At 39.5% G+C, this 27,999-nt stretch overlaps 2 protein-coding genes and 1 non-coding gene across 7 annotated transcripts; all 3 read right to left on the bottom strand.

The window, feature by feature from the left end:
* Positions 1–766: 766 nt before the first annotated feature.
* On the bottom strand, positions 767–7,322 carry b3gat3 (beta-1,3-glucuronyltransferase 3 (glucuronosyltransferase I)). Of its 3 annotated transcripts, none has more exons than XM_011487285.4 (8): positions 7,098–7,322; positions 6,775–6,880; positions 4,614–4,797; positions 4,354–4,537; positions 4,111–4,272; positions 3,950–4,036; positions 2,186–2,389; positions 767–2,091 (listed from the first exon to the last, which is right to left on the bottom strand). In XM_011487285.4, exons 2-8 carry the CDS (start codon positions 6,866–6,868, stop codon positions 1,993–1,995), a joined length of 1,014 nt encoding a protein of 337 aa, XP_011485587.1. In that variant the 5' UTR covers positions 6,869–6,880; positions 7,098–7,322; the 3' UTR covers positions 767–1,992. The 3 variants fall into 3 exon arrangements, with proteins under 3 accessions (XP_011485587.1, XP_011485588.1, NP_001098297.1); XM_011487286.4 differs by having other exon boundaries at positions 6,972–7,270; NM_001104827.1 differs by lacking the exon at positions 7,098–7,322 and having other exon boundaries at positions 1,993–2,091; positions 2,186–2,392; positions 6,775–6,856.
* A 247-nt stretch (positions 7,323–7,569) lies between these two features.
* On the bottom strand, positions 7,570–20,058 carry naa40 (N-alpha-acetyltransferase 40, NatD catalytic subunit). 3 transcript variants are annotated; one of them, XM_023966202.2, is made up of 9 exons: positions 19,969–20,058; positions 18,840–18,907; positions 15,896–15,991; positions 15,099–15,151; positions 13,981–14,076; positions 13,708–13,866; positions 13,548–13,631; positions 10,713–10,790; positions 7,570–9,982 (listed from the first exon to the last, which is right to left on the bottom strand). In XM_023966202.2, exons 2-9 carry the CDS (start codon positions 18,843–18,845, stop codon positions 9,835–9,837), a joined length of 720 nt encoding a protein of 239 aa, XP_023821970.1. In that variant the 5' UTR covers positions 18,846–18,907; positions 19,969–20,058; the 3' UTR covers positions 7,570–9,834. The 3 variants fall into 3 exon arrangements, with proteins under 3 accessions (XP_023821970.1, XP_078792190.1, XP_023821971.1); XM_078936064.1 differs by lacking the exon at positions 19,969–20,058 and adding an exon at positions 19,199–19,235; XM_023966203.2 differs by lacking the exons at positions 18,840–18,907; positions 19,969–20,058 and adding an exon at positions 18,133–18,313.
* Positions 19,626–19,707, bottom strand: trnal-aag (transfer RNA leucine (anticodon AAG)). The gene has a single exon. It is a non-coding gene; the product is annotated as a tRNA-Leu (tRNA).
* Positions 20,059–27,999: the final 7,941 nt, after the last annotated feature.

Below are 27,999 nucleotides of genomic sequence, written 5' to 3'. Positions count from 1 at the left end.
GAGGCTACAATTCACACAGACTGACCAAAACTGGACAATAGAAGATTGAAAAAATGTTGCCTGGTCTGATGAGTTTCCATTTCTGCTGCAACATTCGGATTTGGCGTCAACAACATGAAAGCATGGATCCCTCCTGCCTTGTATCAATGGTTCAGGCTGGTGGTGGTGTAATGGTGTGGAGGATGTTTTCTTGGCTCACTTTGGACCACTTAGTACCAATTGAGCATGGTTCCATCATCACAGCCTACCTCAGTATTGTTGCTGACCATGTCCATACCTTTATGGCCACGGTGTACCATCTTCTGATGACTACTTGTTGCAGGATAAGGATCCATGTCATAGAGCTGGAATCCTCTCAGGCTGGTTTCTTGAACATGACAATGAGGTCACTGGACTCAAATGGCCTCAACCCAATAGAGCGCCTTTGGGATGTGGTGGGACGGGAGATTGGCATCATGGATGAGCAGCTCTGCGTGATGCTATCATGTCAATATGGACCAAACTCTCAGAAGAATGTTTCCAGTCGCTTGTTGAATCAATACCACAGAGGATTAAGGCAGTTCTGAAGGTAAAAGGGGGTCCAACCCAGTACTAGCATGATGTACCTAACAAAGTGCAGGAGATAATAAAGCTGCTCTGTGCAGCACATTTGAGTTTTGCATGCAAAGTGTTACCAATGTTGTGGCCAAAACTCTGGCTCTGTCTGAATGAGTCCAAATGTGAAGAGCAGTAGACTTTAAACAGATATCCAACAGCAGACACGGAGCATGTCTGATATAGGTTTATTATCACGCTGTACAATGTGCAGAACATAATTACAGCAATAAATACATAACCATAGGAACATGGAGATAATGTCCTCAGAGGCACAGATTACTCTACAGCAGACAAAGCTCCTGCTGTCTGTGTCCTAAACAGCAGCTTGTTCCAGCTACAGCCTCAGCTTGCAAAGAATCTAAAAGTACCAACAGCTTAAGGGAGATTTAAACCAAATTGGGACATTTTGTCAAATATGAATCCAACTTTTTCTTATTCACTCCAATGTAAAAACAGCCCAACTTAGTGAAAAAGAAACACAATCTAGATCCAAAAATAGCTATTTTTGGATTTATCAAATTCAGCATCAAGACAATAAAAAAAAGATTTTTAAAAAATACTTTAAATCTAAACTTTGCTCAAGAGAGAAGACTGCCTATTGATTGACAAGTGCGCTGTAATTACTTATCTCTAGAATGGCCTTATGGGGGGGGCGTGTTCTTTCCAATCTTCCCATTCTAGGAAAAGTCTATGCTTGGCAATGTCCAATCAGGTTGAGATGAACAGAAAGCTTTTTTTAAAAATCAGTCCAAGTCAATCAGTGGCGTCACACATATCGCCTCTTTCAGCCGTTAGTTTTGACGTTCTCCAGTTTTTAACGTTATCCACACTGGAACTATTTGAAATGTAAACAATCTTTTACTGTGTAGCTATAAAATAATCATTCACTATTCAAAAAGGATTTATTTTCCTGAAAAAAACCTAATTAGTGTGAAGTTTTAGCATGAAGTGATGCAGTTCAATACTGCAGAGAAACAAGGCAACAATTTCTGTTGCTGCTGCTGCTGCTTTGACGGCCCAACAATACTGACATGAGAAGGGATTTTTGTGTAAAAAATAAATATTAAGGACTAAAAAACCCTTCAAAATGGCCAGGCATGCATTGTTAATGGTTTTACAAACTCCAAGAACAAGGTGAATTTGAAAGGAACAAGATGACTTCAGATTCTTTAACTGGCGCCCTCTTCAGGTAACTTACAGTACTGCAGCGTTGAGAAGGAAGTAAAGCAAATCCAACAGTACTGACATTTACACAGCCTGTCAACACAGTTATCACACACACATTAACATTTATGACCTGAACCAGAGAGAGAGCTGGCAGACCAGAACACTTTACAATGATGAGTAACAGATTTGAAAACAGAGGATGGGTGTGGGTCTGTCTGGGTGTGTTCTTCAGACCTCCAGAGCCGGGTCTGAACCCAGTCCCTGTGCCTGCAGCGCCTCCTCTCTCTTCATCTTGGGCTTCTCGGTCCGTGTGTGCCACACCAGCACCTACAGAGCACAAACACAACATCAGAAAGAACTTTAAAAGACAAACTTCTCCATCTGTTCTCTGTCATTGTCGTAACACAAAAACAGGGAATACTTTAGTGCAGTTGTCGGCTTTAGGCTCCAGCTCATCTATCGTAACCAGACCCTGAAGGAAGCTGCTTTCCAAGAGTCCCATTGGTGCGTTTCCATCAAAACAAGCCTCTGGGTTGGCCAGAACCAGCTTCAGGGACACAGCAAAGCTGGCCATGTCTATGGGGAAGGGGCGGTTGGGCCGCCAGCCGGTGTGAAAGCGAACCACCTTCAGCAAAAAACAGAAAAAAAGGAATAAAAAATGGTTACACCTGGGCTTTAGCTTTTCTTTCAACCACCGTAACTCTTCAGCAACATTCACACGGCTCTTGGCAACATGTGTTTAAGCAACCACATTCAATGAAAAGTCTATGTAAACTTCCGCGTTGAAATCTCTCACATTCGTGTGTCGCTACGCAAGTTTTTATGTCCGTTTTAAGACTCTGCGTACAAAACGTGTGGCAACTGAACATGTGTCGACAGTTAAACCGGGTGAACTTTGAACAGTCAGAGACTGTGATTTGGTAGTGACGTATGGATGGCGTGCCTTTGAATTCACGGAAGTGCCAACCGTTGAAAATTGATCATGAAGGAGAACGTATTAATTGCCGTTTGTGCCCAGCTGGAATTACATGACGCAAAGCCTTTGATATAGAGCTGTGAAAGGAAAAGCCTGGAGACACGATTTGTGGGATTTGGACATTTCACACCAAGCCTCTTCCAACTGTAGGTGGCGGACATGAGCTGGTGTCGAGTAGGGATACTCCAGTGTGAACAACTATATGCTAAACTAGCATTTAAGAATCTGCTTTTTAGCGCGTCACATGACCGGTGCAAATGTAGCATTCCATAGTTTATGCAATAAATGTAACTCCAGCGGATTTTGAAATGTTGCTAATGTGTTGCATATCGGTGAAAAGCCAATAGGAAGAACAGCTTTACTCTGCGTCAGAATCAGCTGATTCACATTGATCACGTACACCAGCGGGTCTGCAACATGCAAATCTTTGGCTGAAGTAAGATAAAATGAAATAAAAATGATTTAGTTAGCTTAGCATTGATTTAATTTAGACTAGATAGGTTTACATAAACTCAAGAGATCTTGTGTGATCTACCATTTTGCACAGAACTTAAGTAACATAGTTGATCTTGTCCGATTGGTCTTTTTATGTTATGAGTTTAAAGATCACATTTTACGTTGCGCTACAATATTTACTAGCTACACAGAAGGGAGTTAATCTATTATTTTTACACTATTTCTATTGAATCATAAACCAATAAAGTCATGTTCATGTTTAAGTTAACAGCAGTAGATTTAAGAAATAACAAGAAAAAATGCCATGTTTGACTTTAAAACCTTTTCATGGGAGCACGCTAACTTCAATGGGACGATCCTGTGTAGCACAGGATGTCTTTTATTTTGAAAGGAAGTCATACGCGCTTCAACAGTAAAAGCGCAATTTCACATTTAGAGAAAAGGCTTTTTCTTTGTATATATCTGATTTATTTATACCAAAAGAGAAACGTCAAGCAAAGCAGTCTGACATTTTTTAAAAGGGGCGGCTCCTACTAGGTTTTGATCAGTAAGAAACAGACCCAAATGGCTCCTATTATTATTCAAGGTTGCAGAACCCTGATGTAAACAGTCGAAGATTTATGGTATGTCAAAGAGCGTGTGTTATTCAGGTTCTGCCGGCTACATCTCCGGTGTTAAAGGGTTAAGGAATCAGTGAGTAGTTGCAAAAATACAAGAACCTTTAGGCCCAAAATACTGTTTTTGTGAATGTACCTTTCCTCCTTCGACCACGGGCCTCTCGTATTTCATCCCACCAACCAGCCCCACCGGCCAGACTGACACCCGCTGGGTGCTCCTCATCTGAGTCAAAACCAGAAAAATCTCAAACCTTCAAGTTTCTGTTTCTGGAAACAGCTAAACATCTCATTTCTCACCTCTTCAAACACCTGCAGACTGTATGTGTTGTCGTCGTCAGCAAAATACACCACCCCCTGCAGGTTGTCCCCTCCCGCCTCAGCCCGTCTGTCCTCTCGCAGCCACCGCAGCCCCTCATTTCTTTGCTGCACGCCACGGGGCTTCAGCCAGCTGGGGTCTCCCTGTCCGAAAAACAAAAACAAAACAGGAGTAGGACCTGAAACAAACCTGAAGACCTGGAGAAAACAGGATCAGCCCTATACCTCCTGGAGTTTGTGGTCCTTGGCGGTTGGCACGTGCAGGTGGGTGTAGACCAAGCCGCTCTTCTTCAGAAGATCGGTGACCAGAGGAGTCTTCTGGGGCGAGTCCTCCACCACGATCCAGTGGAGCTGAGGGACGTGGAGGAAAGTCTGCGACAGGCGGGTCAGCTCTGCTTTCTGCACCAGCCTACAATAAGATCAGAGGAGCCGCTAGAGCCCAGAGCTAGCTGAAGACACGAAACACCAGGAAAGGCGGGGCTTACCTGGCATATGTGGGAGTGATGACGAAGATGGTGGTGGGCGGGGGGCCTCTGGCTGGCTGCTTCGGGGGTAGTTTGGTCGCCTCCGAATTCTTTATGACATCTTTCAGGTGGTGAAGCTCCTCCTGCAGGCGGGATATGGTGCGATCTTTCACCATGATGTGTTCTGTGCAATCGCAGCGCTGACCTGCTCAACACAGAGGACGAAAGGTTCTGATACATTTTCATACCGTAGCCCAGAGGTCGGCAACCTGGACCTCTCAAAGAGCCATTTGGATCCGCTTCCCACTGAGATGAAAGCACAGGGAGCCGCAACACTAGGTGTGTTAGAAAAAATGCTTTTGCCGACATATCATATCATTTAGTACTTGTATTGATTCAAAATACTGTCAGGATAGTTATTTAATTATTTATTTTAATTATTTTTATTCTTTATGAGCGTGATGTTTCCTTTGATCTTTTGTCCATTTCCCACAACCCTGAATAGACTTTTCCGTCTGTCGTAACAAATTCACTTTGATGCAGACTCGTTTCTATTTTTTCTTTTTCTTTAAATCCAGTAAACCCAATAAACTATAATAATTTTATGGATGACAACTATGTTTTATTAGGAAGCAGCTGTTGGTTTGTTGATGGTCTGGAATCATAAGCGGTGAGTCTAAGGCCCGCCCCCCGCCTCTCTACCTGTTCCTGGGATAAATTTGTAATTTTTATGAGACGTAGATGGAACGTCAATTTTGGAAGAGATTTTCTAAAACTACTGAACCTTTTTACACCGTCTTTTTAATTGGTATTTCAAATTTAAACAGAGGGTACAAGGATTAAGTTTGTATGACATATCCCCACATGCCCTCCCCTTTACTGCACCACTCTTTCATACTACAAATATTTTGTAAAATATACATTTTCAAAAGAAGTAAACCTCTCAATTGCACATTTCCAAAATAAAGTCAATCATTAAGTATTCTAACAGCAGAGACATCTAAGTCCTTTATATAATTTAAGAAGGGATTCCAAGTGGTAAAAAAATCTTGTGTACAACCCCCTAGCAGAGAAGCGAATTTTCTCCAAAACCAAACCATGTAAGAGATCATTTATCCACATCTTTAAAGTTGGAGGAAAATGATCCTTCCAATTGAGAAGAATAGGTTTCCTAGCAATTCAGGTCCCAAAGATAATTATGTTTTGTGCTTTGTGGTTGAGATTAAGATCCTGTGGGATTACGCTAAATATTGCAGAAATTACAGAAGGTTTTATAGGCCTTTGTAAAACATCTTAAAAATACTTTAAATATTGAATGGCAAAAGCAACTTAATTTTACACAGGACCAAAACATATGAGAGTTGGTGGCCGTTGATTGTTTACATCGATCACAAATTGGATAAATATCTGGAATGAATTTTGTAAGTTTTGCTTTAGATCAATGGAGTCTATGTACAATTTTAAATTGAGTAATCCTGTGACGTGAGCAAATTGAGGAAGAGTATATTCTGTCTAGGGCTTTCTCAGTGATATTTAAGCCTAAATCCTCTTCCCATTGGGTTTTTAGCAATATTAGGGGTGTCTTTTGATTTGCCTTGTATGAAAACTAATGAACTTTAACAGAAAGACGGTACAGTCGCAAATTCTAAAACCTATTTATTTAGAACTATCTAGTACTATTTATTTAGTACACATATAAATGTGATTGGTAACGATTATTTTTCTTTCAACAAAAAAAAAACATGTGCGACAGAAGAGTTGCACAACAGAGTTGCCACAGGTTTACAACAGCTTAAAAATCTATCAAGAAATCATGCACAGTTAGTAGAAAAGGCTGGGGGTCACATATTATTGACTTATGAAAGGAGTCTGTGGGTCAGGAGAAATATGAATGCAGATCGCATTTGGCCCACAGGCCGGACTTTGGACATGCCTGGTATATGGGAACTGGTGTCACTATTAGTAGCTGCTTGAATTCTGGTTTTATTTAAAAAATAGTTTTAGAAAGGGAATGTGAAAAAATGAATATTCTATATTCAGTGTTTTGCCAGTACTCTAATTAGTTTTTTATATGTTTAAACCATTCATTTCTCCCGTACAAATACTTTATTATAGGAATGTAACGAGGTGTTGATATTTTTGCTCTAAACGGGACACAGAAAGATGAGAATGCATCACTCACCAAGCTGCATAAGAGCATAGATGAGACCCATCAGGGAGACCATGAAGTACATCACAAACACTGTCTTCAGCTTCAGCTTCATCCTTGTTGCCATGGTTATGGTATCCTGAAATGAGAATGTTTAAAACATACACACGGAACCCATTACAAATATCACTTTGCTTTTAAATGCTCAGTGTAGTAACAATTAAAAATACCAGAGTGTTTTTCTGACTTGTAAAAATCTCAGGGTGACTTTTACGAGCAAAAAGAAAAGGTCGAATGCTAAATAACTGGATGACAAAGCAGGCCAAGTTAACCCGGCGCCTTCCGTCTGATCCTACCAGCAGCGGAAACGGCGGGAGGCGGGACTTAAGGCGACGAGGAGCGACGACCGCGACGTCTCATGTCATCCTGGAGGGACAGAGATGGACCCGTTGGAGCTTCGAGCGCAGCATCCATTCATTTACTGCGCTGTGACATCTCCGCAGCGCCTGCAACAGCTACTTCCGGAATCAGCGCAACACGAAAACGAGTCCCACTTGAAACATTTGCTAATAGTTCCGCGGACCTGGACACATTTTCCAGTTGAATTTAGAACCAAGATTCTACACCAGTCTGACTTTTTGAATCAACAAAGCGTAGTTTGGTCTTTAAAACCACTTTAGACCCAACACTAATCTGAAAATCCCATTTAAATTGGGAAACAATGGTTTCTTTGTTTGAGCTCATCATTCTACATTAACCACATTTTTCACACGTGTTTTAAAAAGAAAATATTAATGTAAATGTAAAAAACCACAAAGAAAATGCAAATTCTATAAAGTCAAAGAAGTTTCCTTTATTTGCAACATACAAATAAAACACTGACAAGGCAGAACGACTTTCCCTTTTATTGTCGCTGACAAGACTGTAACACTCACTCTCAAATATGTAGTTTTCTATGATTCAACACAATCTTCAGAGATCTGAACCTGTAAAAGGCCAAGAAAAAGAGAGGATGGAGCCACAACACTTTATATTTATACATATACATATTTATATACAGAGAAAAAAAAGAAATCTTGAAAGTTGAGAGGATTATCAATGTTTTTTTCTAAAACAAACTTTATTTAAAAAAAATGTAAGCTCACTTTTAACCTATACTTTCACTAAATCCTTTTTAAAGCTTGTGAGCTTTTAGAGGTTAAAAAACAGAAACGGCACACCTGCCTGGATTGACTGCAGCCCTGTGGCTCAGGTTCAAGGGAAATTCATGCAGCGTCACATTTGGAAGGGACTGAATAAGCTACAATTAACAGGTTTTTACTAAAAATGCAAGAATTCCAGGTGGATTTAAGGTTTTTACGTGGGAAAAAAAAAGAACAAAAAAAAGTAACACAGCTAACTATTCCCAGAAAGATGAGGTTTGATCAAATGTCATCAACCTGAGAGAAACAAACGGTTCATTGATGGTCCGAGGTCCCTCCCAATGCAAAATTTCTAGCGAATTATCTCTTTGTGCACTAAAAGGGAAGCATTAATGTTATGAATGGAAGTTAACGGAAAAAATACATATATTTGAAACTAAAATTATCTAAAGGCAAATAAAAAAAGGAATTTGTTTACATGACTTTTCAGTGCCACAAAAAAAAAAACTGTTAATTTGTGGTCCAGAGTCATACTGAAAAACAATTTCATCACTTGTCTGTCATTTTAGCCTTGACGTTGCTGACTGGTTTGAAATAAAAAAAACCAAAAACAAATATCTTTAAAATGCAGGCTGTGTTTCACTTTTGCACGCTGAAGATGCAAGAACAGGGAACGTCTCCCAATCCTCAGAACAAATCTGCGGTAACCGTAAAAAATTTTTCTTTGTATTCTTTTAAGCACTTATGCTTTAAGAAGCTCATGTGGTTCATTTCAGACCAAGGAAAGAGATGGTAGCTGGTAACCACAACTAAAAGTATAATATTTACAGTTCAATGTAACCGTCACTATTAGAGAATATGAAGAAAACGCTATTAGCGGAAGTGAGACATCTGCCTTTCACAATAAAGCAAAAACTCGGCTGCAGACTCGCTTATAACCTCTCAATGCTGAATAGGGTGTGACCTTTCCCACCGTTTCCACTTAAAACCTGCCCAGCAGAGATGCTAAAAGTTGATAAAAGCCAAAAGAGGAGAATTTAAAAAATGATTATTAGAACTCAGTAGGCGATGCTTTATTGTTTCTTTGCCTGGTAGCTAAAATTTAAATGGCTGCAACTTAAGACTTTAGTTTGATCTAAAATTGACTAAGCAAGAGAAATGTGTTTATATTTTTAGTACCATTATTCATTTTATTTGTCTGAAAGGTTTGTTAACCAGCCTGGAACAGGTTAATAAAAACTATAGAAAACATTTTACTTTGAAATTACAGAATTCGTCAACAAAAAAGGCGACTTTCTGAGTCGACATCTCAAAGGTTTTATACAGAAAATTAGAGTGTCTAGAAAAATTACAAACAAAAAAAGGTTTATATGCAGGTTTTATGCTAGTTACTTGATTTTTCTTCAAACTTAAAGATTTTTTTCTTTGATTGGGGGCAAAAACTTACAATTTAGGATTATTTTTTTAAACTCCAGTCTCCAGTTGTGCAGTCCTTAGCCTCTTTTATGCGATATCAAACCTAACTTTTCTCTTGATATACTTCCTGATGAGTAAGTATTACCAAAATTAGGAATAAATCAGGTTATAACCCAGACTGTGATGAACTGAAACCTTGAGAGTCCCAAATCAGGAGTGCATTTTTTGCCGTTTCTTTAAAAAGAGACTACAAAGTTCGCAGTACGTCACTAATACTGCTTTTTTCTCAACTACTGAAATCAGGAAGGACAGAAAAGACAAGAGGAAAACTGAGAAGAACAAAACCCAGTGTGTGGAAAATGTACCCCGCCTTCGTCAAAGAATACACAAACTCTCAGATGCACGAAACGATAAAAAAAAGAACCTTACGGCAGAATGCTGCCCGTGTATCATAGCCGTTCAGACCATCAAGCCTTCACACGCAGCAATGATAGTTGCTGGCTTTTAACCCCATAAAACGTGAGGCTTGGGCCCATCAGTGGCAGCAGCTGCCGCAGTGCACGCCACCGTGGGTGTGTCCTGCCGAGGCTTCGCCGTGTTTGGTCCGCCTGCTGAGGATCTCGTAGGAGCAGTCATCCCCGCAGCAGCCTGACATGCTGGGTGAAGTCTCATCGACCTCGAACCTGGCACAAAAAACATGAAGATTTCAAACGTTTAGAGCCAAAAATCTTCAGACACAACAAGATATTGGTAAAAACTAATAAAACAGACAAAACTACAAACTTTGATGCAGTTGAAAGTCTGTATGTGTCGGTTTTAGGTATTGAATATAGCGGTCCCTCGCTTTATAGCGGTTCACCTTTTGAGGTCTCACTGTTTCTTGTGTGCCATTTTGAATGCCGTTCTGCATCCTTGTTGGCTTTTGACCTTGTAGTAAATCTTCTCCATGCCGTGTCTCCTCTAGAAATGCATTCAGCTCGCCAAAATCTACATAAATCTTCAACTGCAATCAGATCTTGGTTTTCGGACTGGACTTATTTTTCTACAAAAGGTTTGAACTTTGAGAGTTTGAGAAAAAAAAAAGTGCAAGATTTTTTGTCTTTCTGAGAAAAGCATATAAAGTGTGTAGTGAGGGGTTTTACAGCCATAAAACATCTGTAATCCTACTTTGAGAATTTTATCACGGGTTGTTTTTAGAAAGCAACTCCCTCGATAAACAAGAAAACATTGTAACCAAAAATGTCTATTACATTTGAGAAATCTTTGCCTTTGCCTTTAAAATGTAAAAATTGCTAGTGTAAGCTGTTGTATTTCTTCTTTGGTGTAATTGTTTTGTGGGAAATAAATAAATATGCTAAAGAAAGAAAGACAGTCAGAAATGATGGATATGCTTTCATGCGTTTCTGTACTCACTGTAAAGCTTCTCTGAAGAACTGGAAAGCCCCATGGTTGTGTTTAAAGACTGTCAACATCACTTTCTTCATCTGTGTACTAGACCCAAAAATGAAGAAGAGCTCTTTCAAAATTACATCCACAAAAACATACAAACTGTTGTAGTACGATACTGGAGACCTACAAAACAAAAATATAGAATAAAGTCTTCAAAGTTTGTTGGTCCCTGAATGGACTTTCGTTATTTTGATTCATATTTTTAATCATGTTCTAAAACACAAATCCTAATTCCGTGTGTCTGAGTATGACAATGCAACAGTGGATGCAGTTTATTTTTCAACACTGAAACCTTTTTTTGGTGGAGGTTTGTTTGTTGGGATGGGGAGTGGGAGGGGCGAGTTTTAAATTGTTGTGCTTATTTTATGCCATTTATTTTTGGTGTAATAACATTATTTATACAACACTTTTTATACCTAAAGATTGACTTGATCACAAAGACAAAAACTAACGATAAATGTATAGGGAGTCTAAAAAGAAGAAGGTGGTCTGTGACCCTGGGCTCACACTGTCCAGTCCGGCGGCGGCAGATGACTCATTATGGCTACGGATGGCCGCAGTCCTGCTGCAGCCCAGGCTCTGTTCTTTTTGTTGATATTCTTAAAAAAAGCATGTGCGGTATCATAAAGGATGGGAGGGGCGGGTCTCTGTGATCAGCCTCTCGTCATCCATGGTGTTATATGACCGAAATGACGCTCTACCAAACACTTTGTAACCCTGCGTCAGCGGATATGATGTAATATTTACACCATGATGAAAATATAGCAAGTACAGCGGAAAATGGGTTTTATTTTGAAAACTGCACCGGATGCACTTTACACTTGCACGATCTCTGGTTTAGGTCGTTAATTTGCCCCAAAACAAAAAAAGTGCTCCAGCTCGCACCGGCGTACAGCCAAAGTTTGCAGCAAACGAAACGGTTTTGGAGCGCCAGTTGACTGCCTCTTGCACTTTCAAGTTAAGTAAATACGCCGGCGGCCGCACCGCAGCCGGAATGGATGCAGTGTGAGCCCAGGGTCATGTTCTTTACGGGTACAGTTCAATGTGAAGCTCAATCCAAAACCTGTGGAAGGAGTTTAAAGTCATGTCACCCCAAAAACATCCCAGCTCTTGAGAAGATCTCCATGGAAGGATGGACCAAAATAGCTGCTGGACTGTAAACGTGCAGAAGACCTACAGGAAACCTTTGACCTCTGTCACTGACAACCAGGGTTACATTACAAAGTAGTGAGGTGATGTTAACCCGCAAGATATCAGAAATGTGTTTAGTGGTCCACTTGGTTTGTGGCGTTTTCTACATCATTTAATTTTTCAGGAAAATGGCTCTGGATTCTTTTTAAGAAGACGCTACAAATAGTGTTGCAAACACGGTGAATTTACATTTATTATATTTAGGAAATTTCAGTTTTTGTGATAGTTTTGTCATCTCTTTATGTTGCGGTTATCCACAACACCTTAGAAGTCAATCAAGGCTTTTTAGTGGTGTCTGCTTTCTTTTTAGCTTCCACTTTAACAATTAAGGTTTAATCCTACGGGAAAATCTATGCTACATTTTAATAGGTCCTATGTGGGCGGCTGGATGGCTCAGTTGCCTGCGTGACGGCCTGGTGCATGGGAAACCAGAGTTTGTGTACCAAGGACTGCGATGAGCTTCATCCAGTGTGGGGCCTTGGCCAAGACCCGTCACCTTCCTGCCCAACTATGTAGCCACAAGGGGGCCCCAAGACTGGGCTTCCCTGTACCGGTCCCCACAACCCTTTGTGTCAGGGAGGGTGTAAAAAATCTCTGCCTGTGCAAATCAGTGAAAGCTGATTCACTCTGGAAACCCCGGAAGGGATTTGCTGAAAAGTGGACAACATTTTAATGGTGCCTAAACAAAATCTAGTGTAAAACAAAAATAATAAGTTTAAACCAACTGCAGATCCTTTATTGAGAATGAAAATGAACTCTCCTTCAGAGGTTGAGGCTTAATCACTGAGGGAAAAGTTCATTTTTCACTTTACATTGTTTATTTACATACAAAATCTGCGTTGAAAGTGAAACCAGTTGAACTTTGACCAGACAGGTAAATTTATCCCAATTGGATTTGGTAGTGGTGTATGGGTAGTGTCCTTTTCAATTCACGGAAGTGCCAACCGTTTGAAAATTGATCATGGAGGAGAAATTAATAAGTGCAGTTTTTGCCTGGCAGGACCTATGACACCAAGTCTTTTGTGTATCGGAACAGAGCTGTGAAAGCTAAAGTCTGGAGTAAGAGTCCAGAGATTTGACATTTCGCACCAAGCCTCTTCCAACTGTTGGCACATGCGCTAGTATCGGTTAGCAACAGTCTATGCTAAAAGGCCGTTCAAGAGCCTCTGTTTAGCGGGTTTTTGAATCCACTTCAGTCACAAATTCAAATATCTGACTAAGTCAAATAAAATCGTGAAGAATAAGTAACACTTCTTAAAACAACAACCATTTTATTATTGGCAATGAAGCCAAAGCGATGGGGAGAGGGGTGGGGGTGGGGGTGGGGGGTGGGGGGCATATGTGGCTCCAAAGACTGAGGTTGCAGACTCCTGGGTTAAGGGAAAGTGTGCAGTTAAAAAAGAATAAAAAATAATTGACATAAATAAAAAGCTGATTCATGCCTAGTACCAGCGACTGTACGGTAGGAATACTGTCCGGCATCAAACCAATCCGTGCCCTAAAAAAGGTCAGAGATCACTGCTTTAAACTGATTTATGTTGTGAGTGTTTTGCTGGGAGTCACTTTAATAAAAACCAGTGTGACTAAAACAGGGACTGGAGGTTTTACCTGTTAGCGATGAGCTGAAGTATTTGGATAAGGAACTTCCCCAGCCCTTTCCTGCGCACTTTGCTCTCTAGCTGAACCTCGTAGCTGCGGAGTTAGGAAACGTGTTGAAGCTCAAACAAACGAACCCCAAAATCCACAAACACTTTGATGACGGCCTTACCAATACAAAACCTCCTCTCCGCACTCCACATCAAACCGGAAGTGACAGAAAGCCACGGGGGATGAATCGCTGTCACGGGCCAGCAGGTACCACGCCCTTTCATCGTACATCTCATCCCTCTTTTCCCTCTCCTTCCAACCCCATTCACTCTGCTCGTATCTACGGACAGAAAATAAACAGCATGTGTTCCCTCCGCCCTGCTTTTCCACCCTGTTTGACTCACAAACAGTTCATGCTGCGCGGACAAAAATGCGAACAGAAGGAACCTCTTACAGTGCCTGCATGTTGGCCCTGGTGAGTTCAAAGGCCCACTCCACAGACAGCGGGTTGAGAGAGGTCACTCTCCTGCACTCAATCTGCAGATTCAGCCTGAAAAGAGGGACAACTGTGAGCTCAGGCAAGTCAGCACTACAAACAGGGGCATTCCACTGACTGCAGATGAGAACTGATCCGAGTGTCACATCACTAGGGGTGTGACGATAACCACATCACCACGGTGATGAGATGATCATCGCGGTGATGAGTCACAATATAAACAATAAACACATTCATCTTTGCTAATAATTTACTTTTTCCGCGAGTCCTATGTTCAAACTTCAAGGGTTTCTGGGGGACAAAGCCTGCATCCTCCTGCGCAAGGGAGGGACAGTCCATTAAACATTATGGGGGATGTTTTTGTGTGTCTGATTTATAATTAACAGCTTGCCATGTTTCAGTACTTGTCATGTTTACAGATTAAATACACACACAAACACGGGGGGGTTTAACCACGACTCTTGCTGCTTCATCACCGCGGTGATCAAAAATCCCACACCGTCAAAGCTCTAGACATCACCCACAGAAAACGGCTTACTTCCTGCTCCAATCAAATGAAGTCAATTAAGTGGCAATTTTATTGCGATATGGACGTTGCCGTGTTGAAGGCAGATGACGCCAGTAAGAAGTGATTGGTCCGAGTCCCCATTTCTATGGCAAGAGTGGTTGCCAGATTGGTTGCCATACCACTCTTGCCAATCAGGAGTGAGCTTGATGACAGGCCCCACCCCTACAACTTGAATGCAGGCTACACAAAGTCTGTCAATCAAATGTTTCGAACGTTCAACGTGAGATGAGATGCTTTCGTTGAGGCGTAACTTGCATTACAGAAAAAAAATTAGGATTAGCAAGAGCTCGTGAAAGAAAAATTTCAGAGAAAAGAGGATTATTCTGGGAAAATATAATGACTAACAGCTGTTTATTTCTCAACTGAAGTCTATGGGATTCTGGCTTCTTGGAGCTGGCATGTACTTCCTGTTTGGAACGCGAAGAGGAGGGGTCACTCAGTCCAGTTCTCATATACATCCAATAGGGCAGGGGGGGGGGGGGGGGGAAATGTAAAAAACAATATTTACCCATTTCTGTCATATTTCTTGAAGGCTGGGAAAGAAGACAGCGGATCTTCAAGCTACAAAACAAAGAGAAACAAAGTTAAATCTCTAAAAAAACAAAAATAACAAGACTTAGGATTCTGTTTCCATTTTTATATCTAAAACAACTTCAGGTTCATGAGCAGGTCCAAAATGGGCTCTTGACACAAAGACAAAACATAATTTGACAGCGCGGGGAATCTGCTAGCTTTGTAAGTTTTAAAATATCAAATGATATCAATGAGACTGTAAAGTACTGGGAAATAGCCCTCACTGTCATTTATAATTGCAAAGACGTCGGTAAAAATGTTGAATGAGCCATTTGTTTACAGCAAACAATCCTCCGAGTCAAGAAGGCTCTGTTTGATCAGCAGTGAAGAGAAAGCAGGAAGACAACAGCAAGAAACAAAGAGAGCCATTTTGGGATGGAGTAGATGGTAATAAACCCAGAAGAGCGCTGCTAAGAGCTTGTTGAGGGAGAGGATGCAGCGAGTGACCAACAGGTGTGCGGGATTTGATTTCACTTTACTCTGACCTGACCCCAAAGCTGCTGGAACTCTGCATTCTAGTTGGGTAGGATCTGAATATGGGGCTTAATTATGCATAAAGAAACATATGGTCCTGTAGCTGGATCTGTCATGCTTGTTAGTCTGGCCTCCTCGACAGACTAAAACACAATCCAAACAGACAGTTTACTGACAAAACCAATGTTAATAAAAAAAAAAAAATTAAAAAAAATTCCACAAACTGATCTATTATCCATTATTTTGCTACCAAATTACCTTATTAGCAGCATCCACCTTGGCACACACTGCGTCCATAGCTGCCCTTTCCTCCAGACGTCGCGCTTTCTTCTCCTTTGCTCTGTTAGATTTTCTCTGAACACCATTCATAAGAGGAAAATGATCCGTTAGCACATAGAGAGGGAAAGAGTATTAAAAAGGGATAAAAAGATAAGTAACTTGATTTATTTTTAAGAAACAGATTTCACACAAACGTATCATAAAAACTTGACATAACATATTACAGTTGTAAATATTCAAACCTTACAACAAAGAAGACGCTTCAAAGGTGCGCGCTGTTTTTAGTTTTTTTAACATGTTCTTGTGGAATTTTTCGGATGTAAAGAAATAAGCTTAAATTTGCATTTTTTTGGGCATTAGTTTATTCAAATCATTGTGAATCAGGAGTAGATAAAAAAATTGCAATTTGAAAAAGATTGTATCTGTGACGTAAAAAATATACAGAGTGGGCCACAAGCTCCCTGCTCCGCTCCATTCTGATGCATCCACTTGCAGACAAATAGATCCATGAACGTCTTTGTTTTCCTCATCTGAGCTGGAATCTGACTCAGTACTGTTTGCCATTTTTGTTGCACTGGTAATGAATGACTGGGGGTTGTGAGGGGCTGTAAGCTAGCAGGAGAGCATGTAAACAGATGGGTGACGAGAAGTGGGGGCACTGGAAATGCTTTTAAAATAGCTCAAAAGATGATCGGAGTGCGTCTTTAAAGATTATCTATGGTTTTTACTACTCGTTTTTACAAAAATAGACAATAAAATCAGAAATGATTGATTGAATGTAGAATTTTCTGTCATTACCCATTCAAAAAAGGAAGTAAACTAAGTTTATTTGTGCTTTACGTGTTCATCTTTGGCCATTCTCTGATGACTAATATGCTGGAAAAATTTTGGAATTTAGTGGCTGAAATCTGGTATGAAGCATTGTCCCACAACTATTTAACAAAATCTGAAGCCCTACCAATTGGTTTAAAAGAACGATTTACATTTTTGCATCTTAAAAAAGCTTAAAGTCCCACTCCAATCATCTGTTGTAAAGTGTTCCTTGTGGGGTTTTTTTTTAAATCATGATTGTCCTGTTTTCAGCCATATTAAAAAATTATGTGTGGCTTGCTAGAATAGAGTTTCTGCAGAGCAGCAGTACCCCCCCCCCCCGCCCCCACTCATCACTTTTAACTGAGAGGTCTCTTTTTAGACACTTTCCCGCTATCTTACAGCCCGTCACACCCCCAGTCATTCATTACCAGTGCAACAAAAATGGCAGGTATTATTGGAGCTATCCAGCCGTACAATTTTGAGCCAAATGTCAGTTTAGATGAGGAAAACAAAGACGTACAGGATGTACATGTCTTCAAGTGGATGCATCAGAATGGCGTGGAGCAGGAAGCTTGTGGCCCAAGCAGTGTATGTTCTACATCACAAATAGCATTTTTTTCAAACAGCATTTTTCTCATCTGCTCCTGATTCACAACAATTTGAATCAGGGAAAACTAAGAAATGCTCATCTAAGCTAAATTTTCTCTATATCTGTCCTCCATTGTCAAAAAAATGTCCCAAGAATATGTAAAAAAAAAACAAAAAAAAACACTTTTTTCACTAAGCAGGTCTTTAAAACAAATACACAAAACAAAGAAACTGACTTTGATCAAGTAGCCTTGTATTTTTTAAAAAAACTATTTTAGGTATAAGCAGTACTCCTATTATGACTAAAAGTAGTTGTGACACAGTATGCATTCCTTTTTTAACACAAATCAAATGACCAGGGGGGAAAAAGCTGAGTAGAGTCAGGAGGACAAGCAAACATTCAGTCATTGCAAAAATAAATTCCTGACTTTATTTTGTACCTTTAACTGTAAAGAAAAGCTGATTTCTTGTGCTTTGATTGCTCATTTTGAAACAATGCCAAGTGCATATAGTTGATGCTGAAAACAGCTTTTAGTGTGGGCTTACATAATTGGAAATGTTGCTCTAATACCAATGTTCTGGCAGACTTCACTAGCAAAAAAAAAAAAAAATCACTAAGTGGATTACAGTGAAAAAAAGGGGGAAAAAGAAGAAAAAAAGTGTAATTATCTATTTGCTATAAATAAACATGTCTGGCTACACGACAATATAAATTCCTCTGTTTAGTTCACTGCATGCATGGCATGTTGAAATAAACTAAATGAATTGACTGCATGCAGAAACTAATCCATTTACAACACGTGAATCAAGTTTACCATGGTGTGTTCAGGGTCCAGGAGGGGAGCTAAATTCTTTCACTTTCAGCCTGAAATAACGAGGTAACCATTACGAGGAGGAATGCCATAGTGTCCAACTTTAGCCCAAAGCTTTAACTCTGTACCAGGCACACTGAGGCTTCAGTCTGAGCCGACGAAACACGTGGATGGGTTTAAAAAAAATCCTAATAGTGAAAGTGGGAGACAAAGTAAAAGACTAGTACTCAGCAATATAGCCTTATATAGGCCTGGTTATCTGTAAATAAAGAATAACATCCAACAAGTGTCGCTTTTTTACATAATACATCACATTTGGGCCTCGTTAGTAATTATGAATAGGAGCACATTAGTCAGTGATTAGCATAAACAGCTAGCTAGCATCATGAACAAATGATGCCTCTGACGGCGGCTAACGCACTGTTAGCTAACAATGCCGCATAATTACGAGTCGGATATGCAAAAGCATTCCGTAAAGGTTGTTTTAAAATGACTTGTGTTGTGTTTTGTGTTGGTGCTAACGATGCGATGCTAAAGAGCTAAAACGGAAAAGCTTCAAAGACCCTAAACCACATCCATCCACCATCTCCTCATTCCTCTTCCTCCTCGTTTCTTTTCCCCTTTCTCGCCTCTCATCATCGGGGGTGATTACGAACCCCGGAACAACTATGTCACCTCGCACATAAACAACAAAAACACTCGTCACTCACCCCCATTTCCCCCCCGATGTGCCTTGTCAGTCACCAGGAGAAACACACCTCTTTGTCCCGGCGCTTAGCTAAAGAAGAAGAGTAAAAGCAAAGTATCGACAGTAAAAGTGGGCCAATCTCTCTGACAATAGAAGAGAGTGCCAACAAAGCTAACTCGACACAACACCGATCTGTGTTTCGTTTAGAAACAACTTAAATGGTTAAAAATATCCAATCCAAACGCTTTATTTTCTATGTAAATCGGATTGGCGCCAAGACTGCTAGGCTGAATTCAGCAGGGCTCCTTCCTTTCTTGCTTCCTTTCTTTCCTCTTTCCCCCGACGCGTCCAACGGTGCTGCATTCACGTGCTCCTTCTCACCTCGAAGTTTTGACAACCACCGACGCTTTCAGCTGAATGTGCGGAAGCCACTGTTGACTTTATATTTTTATACTTTTTGTAGTATGTAGTAAATGCAAGTAGTCTACTTAAGAATTAGGTTTAAACTTCTTGATTAAATTGTGTTGTGTTTACCTGTAAATAAATTCGAAAATATGCCTTTAATACAATATTTATTGTGGCAATTTAAATGTAATAATTTCATTTGTTCATTTTACTTTCGGAAGTAAACGTTACACATTCTATTGAAACTAGGCATGCGTGTTGTGCTTATAGGAGTTTTTCGTATTTGTGTATTGCTGGTCACCTTATTATCAATTTTAGTTATTATTCAAAAAGCAAAAAAAAATAAGTAATCAAATATATATGACGTGTTTTTGACATTTAAGGGAAAAAAACGAAAAAATCTTGGCAGCGGTGGGATTCGAACCCACGCCCCCGAAGAGACTGGAGCCTTAATCCAGCGCCTTAGACCGCTCGGCCACGCTACCATACCTACACGCGGCGAGACCTTTGTTTAAAAATCTTTATTACAAAATACGTAAGGTTAGAACGTGTATTTTTCAGATGTACTTCTCTTTGTTTAGCTACATTATTATCGAACAATAAATAAACATAAATGGCTGCAATCCCTAAGAGCGCTTTTCTTCCTTTGTTAAAGCTAAAAAGCTTTTTAAAGTCCAATTTACACACGGATAGCAGCAAAGTTGCAATACAGGGCAACCAGGAGCAACGTGGGTTTCACGTCTTACCCAAAACCACTTGGAACCTGCCTTTGATCTTCGGATCCAATGTCGACTGCTCAACACAGCAGCCCCCAACAAAGATCCAGTTGCAGCACTAATCCACCAGATGGCGCCGTTGGCGTGTGAAAACAGCCAAATAAAGCTAATTTTTTTTTTTTTTTTTTTTGGGTTGCAAAATCTTTTTTTTTTTTTTTTTATTGAACAATTGCAACATACAAAACAAGAAAATACAACAATTATGCACATATAATGTACAATAGAATTCTGAATACAGAACAAACGTGTTGCATTCATTAAAAAATACTAATTATTAATAACAAACACAAAAGGGAATAAGAAATAAAAAGAAACAAAAAAATAAAGAGAAAAGAGAAAATGCGAGAGTAAATCTATGTCAGCAGTCCAAAACAATTACAGATGCTAAATGTTTTTTGAGCTTTTGTATTTTTTGAAGCAGAAATTAAGTTTAAATAACGCTGCAGTTCCAGTTTGAACACAAAGAAATCAGGTTTTTTATTGGAAAATTTTTTTTTGTGTATATGAAATTTAGCCATAAATAATACCATGTTTACACAAAAGAAAGCATCACGGTCTTTGACATCAAAGCTATGAAAACCAAAAAGTATGTTTTTATAATAAAGTTGTATGTCAGCAAAAATAGAATCGGTGATAAATTTGTGAATGTTTTTCCAAAATCTGTATGTAAATTCACAAAACCAGAATAAATGAGAGCAGGTTTCAGGTTGTTTCTGGCAGAAAGTACAACTGGTGTTTATGTCAGCCTTAAATTTAGTTAAGTAATGCTTTGCTGGATAAAATCTGTGTAGGAGTTTAAAAGAGATTTCTTTGACTTTATTTGTTAAGAAGTATTTTTGTGGTAAAGACCAGACTTTTTTCCAATCAATGTTAGAAGTGAAATTAGCCCAATAATAGATAGCTGATGGAACAGAAACTAAATTATCTTGAAACAAAGCTTTGATTTTTGAGTTCAACTGTTTAGCGGAAGTGAAGCAGAAATTACCCAGAGGAGATTTGAGCACATCAGGAGGATGAAGAGTCAGAGGAGGAGCGCTGTAGAAACCCCTTAATAACATGCAAAGCCCAGATGGGACGGCATCAAACACTACTGCAAATTCTTTGGGAGTTATTGGTACTTTATACTGCTTTGTGAAATCTGAGTAGTTATATAATAATCCAGGTTCTTTGAATAATTGATTGAGGAAAATTATACCATTATTAAACCAATTATTTAAAAACAGAGTTTTCCTTTTATAGACAATATTACAGTTATTCCAGATAATACATCTCTGTGGAGAAAAGTTGTGTTTGTAGATCAGAGCCCAGGCTAAGAGAACCTGTTGATGAAAATTTGACAGTTTCAAAGGGATTTTTGGAATACTATAGTTACAGCACAGCAGGAAGTTAAGGCCTCCTACCTTTGAAAATACAAAATGTGGAATAAAGTTCCAGATAGATGTGGGGTTATTAAGATATTTCTTAATCCAGATTACCTTGAGTGTATTGTTAAGGGCAGTAAAATCAATACAATTTAAACCGCCTTTATCAGAGGTATTTAAAATAACAGATTTTCTGATATAGTGAGTTTTATTTCTCCATAGAAAGTTATATAATATTCTATTAATTGCATTGCAGACTGTGTTATTAACCTGTAGAGATTGAGCTGCATACGTCAAACGAGAGATTCCTTCTGCTTTTGTAAGCAGAACTCTACCTTTCCAAATAAAGCTAATTCTGACAATATTGTTAATCTTTTTTTTTTCAACAAACTTTATTGTGCTTTTTTCAATTTACAGAAATTCACAGTCACTTGCCCAATAAACAATTGTTAATATCAAACACACATAATACCGAAAAAACAAAAAACAGTAATATTTTTAATAATGTGTGTACCTCTTTGTTGTTGTTTTTTTTCATAAATGCTCATATACAAACCAAGTTAGGGTGAAAAAACGTTATAAATGCACATATAGAAAAAAACGAAATAAAATTAAAATAATAGGCAAAGGAAAGGCAAAAAAAATTCAAAATAACAATACTTTTGATATTTTGATAAATTACTGTAGTTTTCTTGTTTTTGTTGGGAATGGATTTAAGACACTTAAAAACTTAAACAGAAAAATTATTCCAAAAAATAATAGACAAAAGGTATGTATTTTTCCATTTACATAAATGAATGAAATGTTTGCATGAAATAATAAAAACATTAATGACATAAAAAATTCCTGGGTCCAGATTTTCCGTATAGAAAAGAACATCATATAAGGAAAAAAGGGAATATTTAAAACTTTGAGTGACAACCAATTGTGAATATCAGTCCAAAATATTTTAACCTGGTTGCAACTGTAAAAGAGATGTTCTAATGTTTCAGTTTCAGATGAACAGAATATGCATGGTTTCGATTGAAATTTGAATCTTTTATGTAAAAAATCTCCAGCAGGGTAAATTTTAGATATTATTTTAAAATGTGTTTCTTTCATTTTAGGTGGAAGTGGGTACTTTGTGTATAAAGAAAAAGATTTGTTCATTTGGGTGGTTTCTAAGTCGCGTCTGACTTTGTTGATCGCAAAATACCTATAGAGTATAGAGAATCAGAATCTTTTATTGTTATAATGCAGTGCACAATGATTTTTTTTTCCAGCAGCTCTTTTCCAACAATATTAAAAATACTATATAAAAAAATAATACATAAGACTACAGTAGAATGGAATGAATATTGCACATATGAGTGGATATTCAGAGGTAGACGTATTAACAGGAAAACCAGCAATAGGATTTTTATTTTACTGTATTCAATTAATCAATTTATCCTTTTTTTGCCTGATTACTGAATATAGACAAACTCTCATGCATTTTAATGCTTCACATCTAGGATTTACAAAACACAGCCAAGGACCCTTTCTGTTCAAGAAAAACAGGTTGTCCTTTGTTGAGAAAATCTTGAGAACATGAGACTGATACAAATATATATACAAGTCTGAAAAGAAAAAAATCATAAAAGAATTGGGAGATAAAAACTCTTATAAATATCTTAATGCCAACTAAGGTTAAAAAAATGACCCAGCAATATCGGTTAAACTTGTGAAGCCAGTATAATGTGTTCAAATAAAAAGCTAATTCCCACTGCTTTATTCTCCACCATTGAGTAATCATTATTTTAAAACTAACATAAACCTCTTTTTTTGTCTAATTGGAGAGTATAGATATCCCAAAGACCATGCTATATTCTTAGCCTTTGTCCACAGCTTCTTTCATATAATGCAAATAATGGCATTGCAAAGGGGTGGGGGGTTCAAAATCTGTGGACACACACACACATACAAAACAGACACTACACAGCAGTCCCCTACCACAGATGGCCCTGTCTCTAAGCCCCGCCCTCTGCCTTTGTCTTCAGGGAATCCATCTCTCAGCTGTTAGGTGAAAACAATACCTCCATCTGCCAGTAGGGGGCACAATAAACCACCTGGAGACTTCCACAAAACATAAGCAAATACTGATCTTTTCATCCTGATAAGATGAAATTATTTTGTCAGAATTAAAACAAAATTTGTTTATAAGCTCAGAAGTAGGCTAGAAATTGTTGGATGACCCCTTTGGGCACATCATTTTTTTCTGTAAACACACAAAGGGAAAGAAAGATGAAGAAGAAAAGTAATCAGAGATGCAGAGCAAAATGGACAGGAAACTGGTGGATAAAGCTTTGAGAGTCCTGAGGCACAGACCTACAGCACAGACTGCTCCCACTCTACAGCTTTGCTAAGAAACTTCCAGAACTTTCTTTCTGCCAGATAAAATCAAGCGCATCTGTTGCCTTTTGTACATTTTTTGGCCGAAATAAACAAATCTGTCTTCTTTCTCAACCAAACTTTTGCTATTTATTTAATTTCAAATTTCTTGACACAGTGGGGATACTTTCTACCTTTGTTTGAAAAGTTCCAAAATACAAAACAAGTCTGCCATATGTGATTAGAGAAGAATTTAGGTTTTAACCAAATAAATCAAAATGTGACCTCTTAATAACGGTTTTAAAGATGAAAGCAAAAGCATTTAGCCTTCTTTAACATTTTTTGGCTAAAACAACATCAACCACAACTTTTCTTCTTGGCTCTGTATTGGTTTTACGATTTCATTTACAAATCCTTTATCAGATTTTGCTTCAGTCATTTGCAATTATGAGAATAATATGAAATGCTGCCTCTACAGGAAAGCAGCAGTACACTTTTAAAAGACCCACTCTGATAAAAAAAAAATGTGTTTTGGGTGTTTTTGCCATGTTCTTGTTACATTTTACCAATGATGAACAATTTCTGCCTTGGCTTGCTGGCTTGGTCGGTGGTTGTTAGAGTTTAACTTTGCAGCCTCACGGCTATGAAGTGGACCCGTTGCTGTCCAGGTCTGGCTGGGGACTGTGGTGATGATCCGAGCTGGCTCTAAATACTGTTACCTCACAGCAGAGCAAAGCCTTAAGTTTCTTTTAGAAGCTATAAGTATTGATTGTGTCTGTGGTCTTGTGTCGTATGTGCTAACAGAGGGGAGTGGGAGTGGGAATGGAGAAGGGTGAGTTTTTACAAGAATTTGTCTGTTTTTCAATGTAAACCCCTTTGAGTTGTGCAGGGCATGAGAAGCATGTTTTTAAAATATATTTAAAAATTAATAAATAAAGGTTGAGTTGATTTGATTTGATTTGATTTGAATTTGAAAGGATTCACCAAAAGCACAACTAAGTGATGGTTAGTTTTGAGTTGATACCTCCAAGGAATCCCGGATGAGCCCCCAGTTTATCATGCTTCCTGGGCTCATTAGCTACAACATACATGTAAGACTGAATAGACTTGTGGAAAGACAATATTTTACGAAAACCCCAAAATAGAAGGTCAACACTATTTAGCTTTATGCCATAGTCACATGCAAACCTGTGGGAGGTTGACCCATACAGGTCTGACTGTGGAGGGTGTGGAGTGAGGAGCAGCTGCATCTTAAAGGGAGTGCAGGTGTCTCTTGCAGTTTCCTTAAGGCTCATGCGGCTGGCTTAACCAACGTCAAGAAAATGGAAAGTACCATTGTTGTGTAAATGGTTAATGTGTTGAGAGCTTTTCATAAACATGACAATGTAAGTGGCACACACTTATGACCTATGAGTGATGCTATTGTACAGCACACTCACTCCACACTTTAGTTGTTAGTAAGGCGCATCTACTGGCTCCTTACTGATTGTAGGCAAATGTTGGATGCACAGGGTGTGCAGGTGAAGTGCCCGGTGGCCGTTTATAGGACTTCCACACGTACTACAGTGATTGTCTAATTTCTAACAGTGAGGTTGCACACCTATCATGTGAAAAGCACTAGCGGGGATTGAAAAAATTAAACATCTATAAGATGTGCCTGCATCTTACCTACTTTACCCTTTTTACCCTTGCGTCTTGTAAATGTCAGGGCTAGTCAACCCTGGTCCTCAAGGGCCTCAACCCTCCCTGATTTCCAGCTTTCCCTGCACTGCTTGATGCTAACTAACAAAACGAGGTATGTTCAGTCAACCAGGATGTAGAATCACTTGAGTCAGCCAATCAGCAGAAAGATGGTCAAGGAGAGCTGGAAACCAGGCAGGATTGCGGCTCTTGATGACCTTGGTTGGTCAGCCCTGGTACAAGTGTTCGCTGCGACCTGAAGCGTGTTGCATGCCCGTGGAAAAAAAATTGCATGAATATTTTCGCTTTAAGAGGTTCACTGACCGCTCTATGACCTTGATTTTTCCTGCAACCAATCTCCGGGTTTGCCCACATACCGTAGCCACCTATAAGGGCAGTTATGACTAAGGCCTTAATCTGATCTTCACAAAGGTTAGCCAGTTGAACTGATAAACTGATGGACCTGCACCAGCAGAGTAGCCAAGGGGCATGAGAAAGATGAAACCAACAAATATACACAATGTGCACTAGAAGACAAATAAGCAAAACAATTCCAGTGCAACTCCACGTTACTGAAAATTGAAAACCGATGGCTCATACTGTCAGGAGTCGGAGCTCTGTCTACCCCCCTCTGGTCACCGAAAGGAGCCGTCTCCTGAGTTCTAAACGCACTACATCTCCCAGCAACCCCAGCGTGTAGTTTCTGGATGCTGCACATCTGACTCTCATTTGCCAATCAACCACAAGACAGTATTGTTTGTGCCACTCTGCCTGCATTACTGAGCATTACAGCGTACCGGATCTTCTGATTTCCTGACCCTGTTTTGCCTCTGACTCCATCTGCCCCCTGCCCCGAATGTCATCTGGATCCTGACTACTCTTGTTGCTTCTCTGATGCTTCAATAGTCGTTGTTGACCTCTGCCTGCCTGACCCTGAATTAGTTTTGAGGACTTTTAGCATGAGGTGATGTTGTACATCCAACAACATCACCTCATGTTGCAGCATGATAATGCACGGCCCCATGTTGCAAGGATCTGTACACAATTCTTGGAAGCTGAAAACATCCCAGTTCTTGCATGGCCAGCATACTCACCGGACATGTCACCCATTGTGCATGTTTGGGATGCTCTGGATCGGCGTTTACGACGGCGTGTTCCAGTTCCTGCCAATATCCAGCAACTTCGCACAGCCATTGAAGAAGAGTGGACCAACATTCCACAATAGACAACCTGATCAACTCTATGCGAAGGTGATGTGTCGCAAGTCATGAGGCAAATGGTGATCACACCAGATACTGTTTTAATCCTAATTTTCTTTATATATGTCCTCCATCATGAGAAAAATGCCACATGAACATGTCAAAAACACCAAAATGAAAGATTTTTATTGGAGTGGGTGTTTAAAGATAGCCGCGCACCAATCAGGGTTTTTTGTTTTCTGTAAACACAATCCCATAGGGGTGTTGTGGGTTCAGAGACAAGTTATTCAATTATATAAACATTTATTTACCTATTAATATCATCATGCGTACCAATAGGGCTGCAAGATATGAGGAAAAATTCCGATTTGCGATACTATTGATCAATATTGCAATGACAATATAACTTGCAATACATGAACAAATAGCAAAACAACCAAAAGCACAATTTCCATTTCACTTCAACAGTTTAATTCAAATAAGAGTCAACATACCTTAGTGAAACTCCAAATGACCCTCGTCTGGTGAGCATCTAAAATAAAAGGGCTCCATCTGATTGGTCAAATCCAGAAAGAGATTTATTTGATTCGTTAAATACTTCAAGCTGCCATAAGATCGTTTTAGCACATTTAACGTAACCATTCATCGCAACTTTTGCCGTCTTTCACGATATGCATGTTGCACAGCTTGATATAATGATAAATTTGCGATTTATTGTGCCTTTGTACCACCGTCTGTTAAAAAGAGCAGGAAAACTTTATTCTATAAGACCTGATTCTACAGTGTGCATCCACTGAAATGAGAAGGGCTTCTGCATTTCAAAGGAAGTGATGGATGGATGAATAGTCAGAGGGAGAGTTGTGTGAAAAGATGCGCAGAGGCATTTCCTCGATGAACCAGACAGGTGGAGAACCACGGAAGTGGAGAAGGTGGGTGCTAAAACAGAGAGTGGGAGGCTGACTGAGCTCTGGGAGGAAGAGGAACACAGGAAGAAACAAAGGACGAAGACAGAAGAGGTGGTGGAAAAAGGGAGAAAGAAAAGGAAATGAGAGGGGAGGTGCATGCAGCTGTTCAGTTGTGAGGATGTGGCTGCAGGACTGACTGACGGTGGTGAGTTTCATGGCCACTGGTTAACAAGAGGAGACGAGGGAAGGAGGCAAGGGGAGAGGAGATAAAAGGGTGAAAATGAGACTGTGGGGGTGGCTGGGGAGGGCGGGCCGGGGTGCTGGAAGTGAGCGGAGGAAAAAAAAAAATCTGGTGGGGGGAGGGGAAGAATTTGCACGTACGCACACATGCACACTGATGAAACTGCAAACGACACGAGGGTCAGATGAGTAGCCTGAGACTGAAGTGACGATGGAGATGAGGAAGGAGCAGACACTTTGAGGAGTCATCACTGAAGGGAAAAACAG

Source organism: Oryzias latipes, chromosome 18 (genome assembly GCF_053564925.1).
Source record: "Oryzias latipes strain Hd-rR chromosome 18, Olatipes_Hd-rR_3.1".
Taxonomy (NCBI): domain Eukaryota; kingdom Metazoa; phylum Chordata; class Actinopteri; order Beloniformes; family Adrianichthyidae; genus Oryzias; species Oryzias latipes.
Note: the sequence above shows the minus strand (reverse complement) of the source record. Positions and strands in the feature narration are given on the sequence as shown.

What these genes read in the sequence shown, in the direction of transcription:
- b3gat3 (XM_011487285.4), bottom strand. Translation starts at nt 6,868, where the DNA reads ATGGCAACAAGGATGAAGCTGAAGCTGAAGACAGTGTTTGTGATGTAC. An exon ending in GTCTGCAGGTGTTTGAAGAG is followed by an intron (nt 4,037 to 4,110) that starts GTGAGAAATGAG and finishes GTTTTGACTCAG; the next exon opens with ATGAGGAGCACCCAGCGGGT. An exon ending in AAGCCGACAACTGCACTAAA is followed by an intron (nt 2,092 to 2,185) that starts GTATTCCCTGTT and finishes TGTGCTCTGTAG; the next exon opens with GTGCTGGTGTGGCACACACG.
- naa40 (XM_023966202.2), bottom strand. An exon ending in AGGTGGATGCTGCTAATAAG is followed by an intron (nt 15,152 to 15,895) that starts GTAATTTGGTAG and finishes TTTGTTTTGTAG; the next exon opens with CTTGAAGATCCGCTGTCTTC. An exon ending in AAGAAATATGACAGAAATGG is followed by an intron (nt 14,077 to 15,098) that starts GTAAATATTGTT and finishes CCCTCTTTTCAG; the next exon opens with GCTGAATCTGCAGATTGAGT.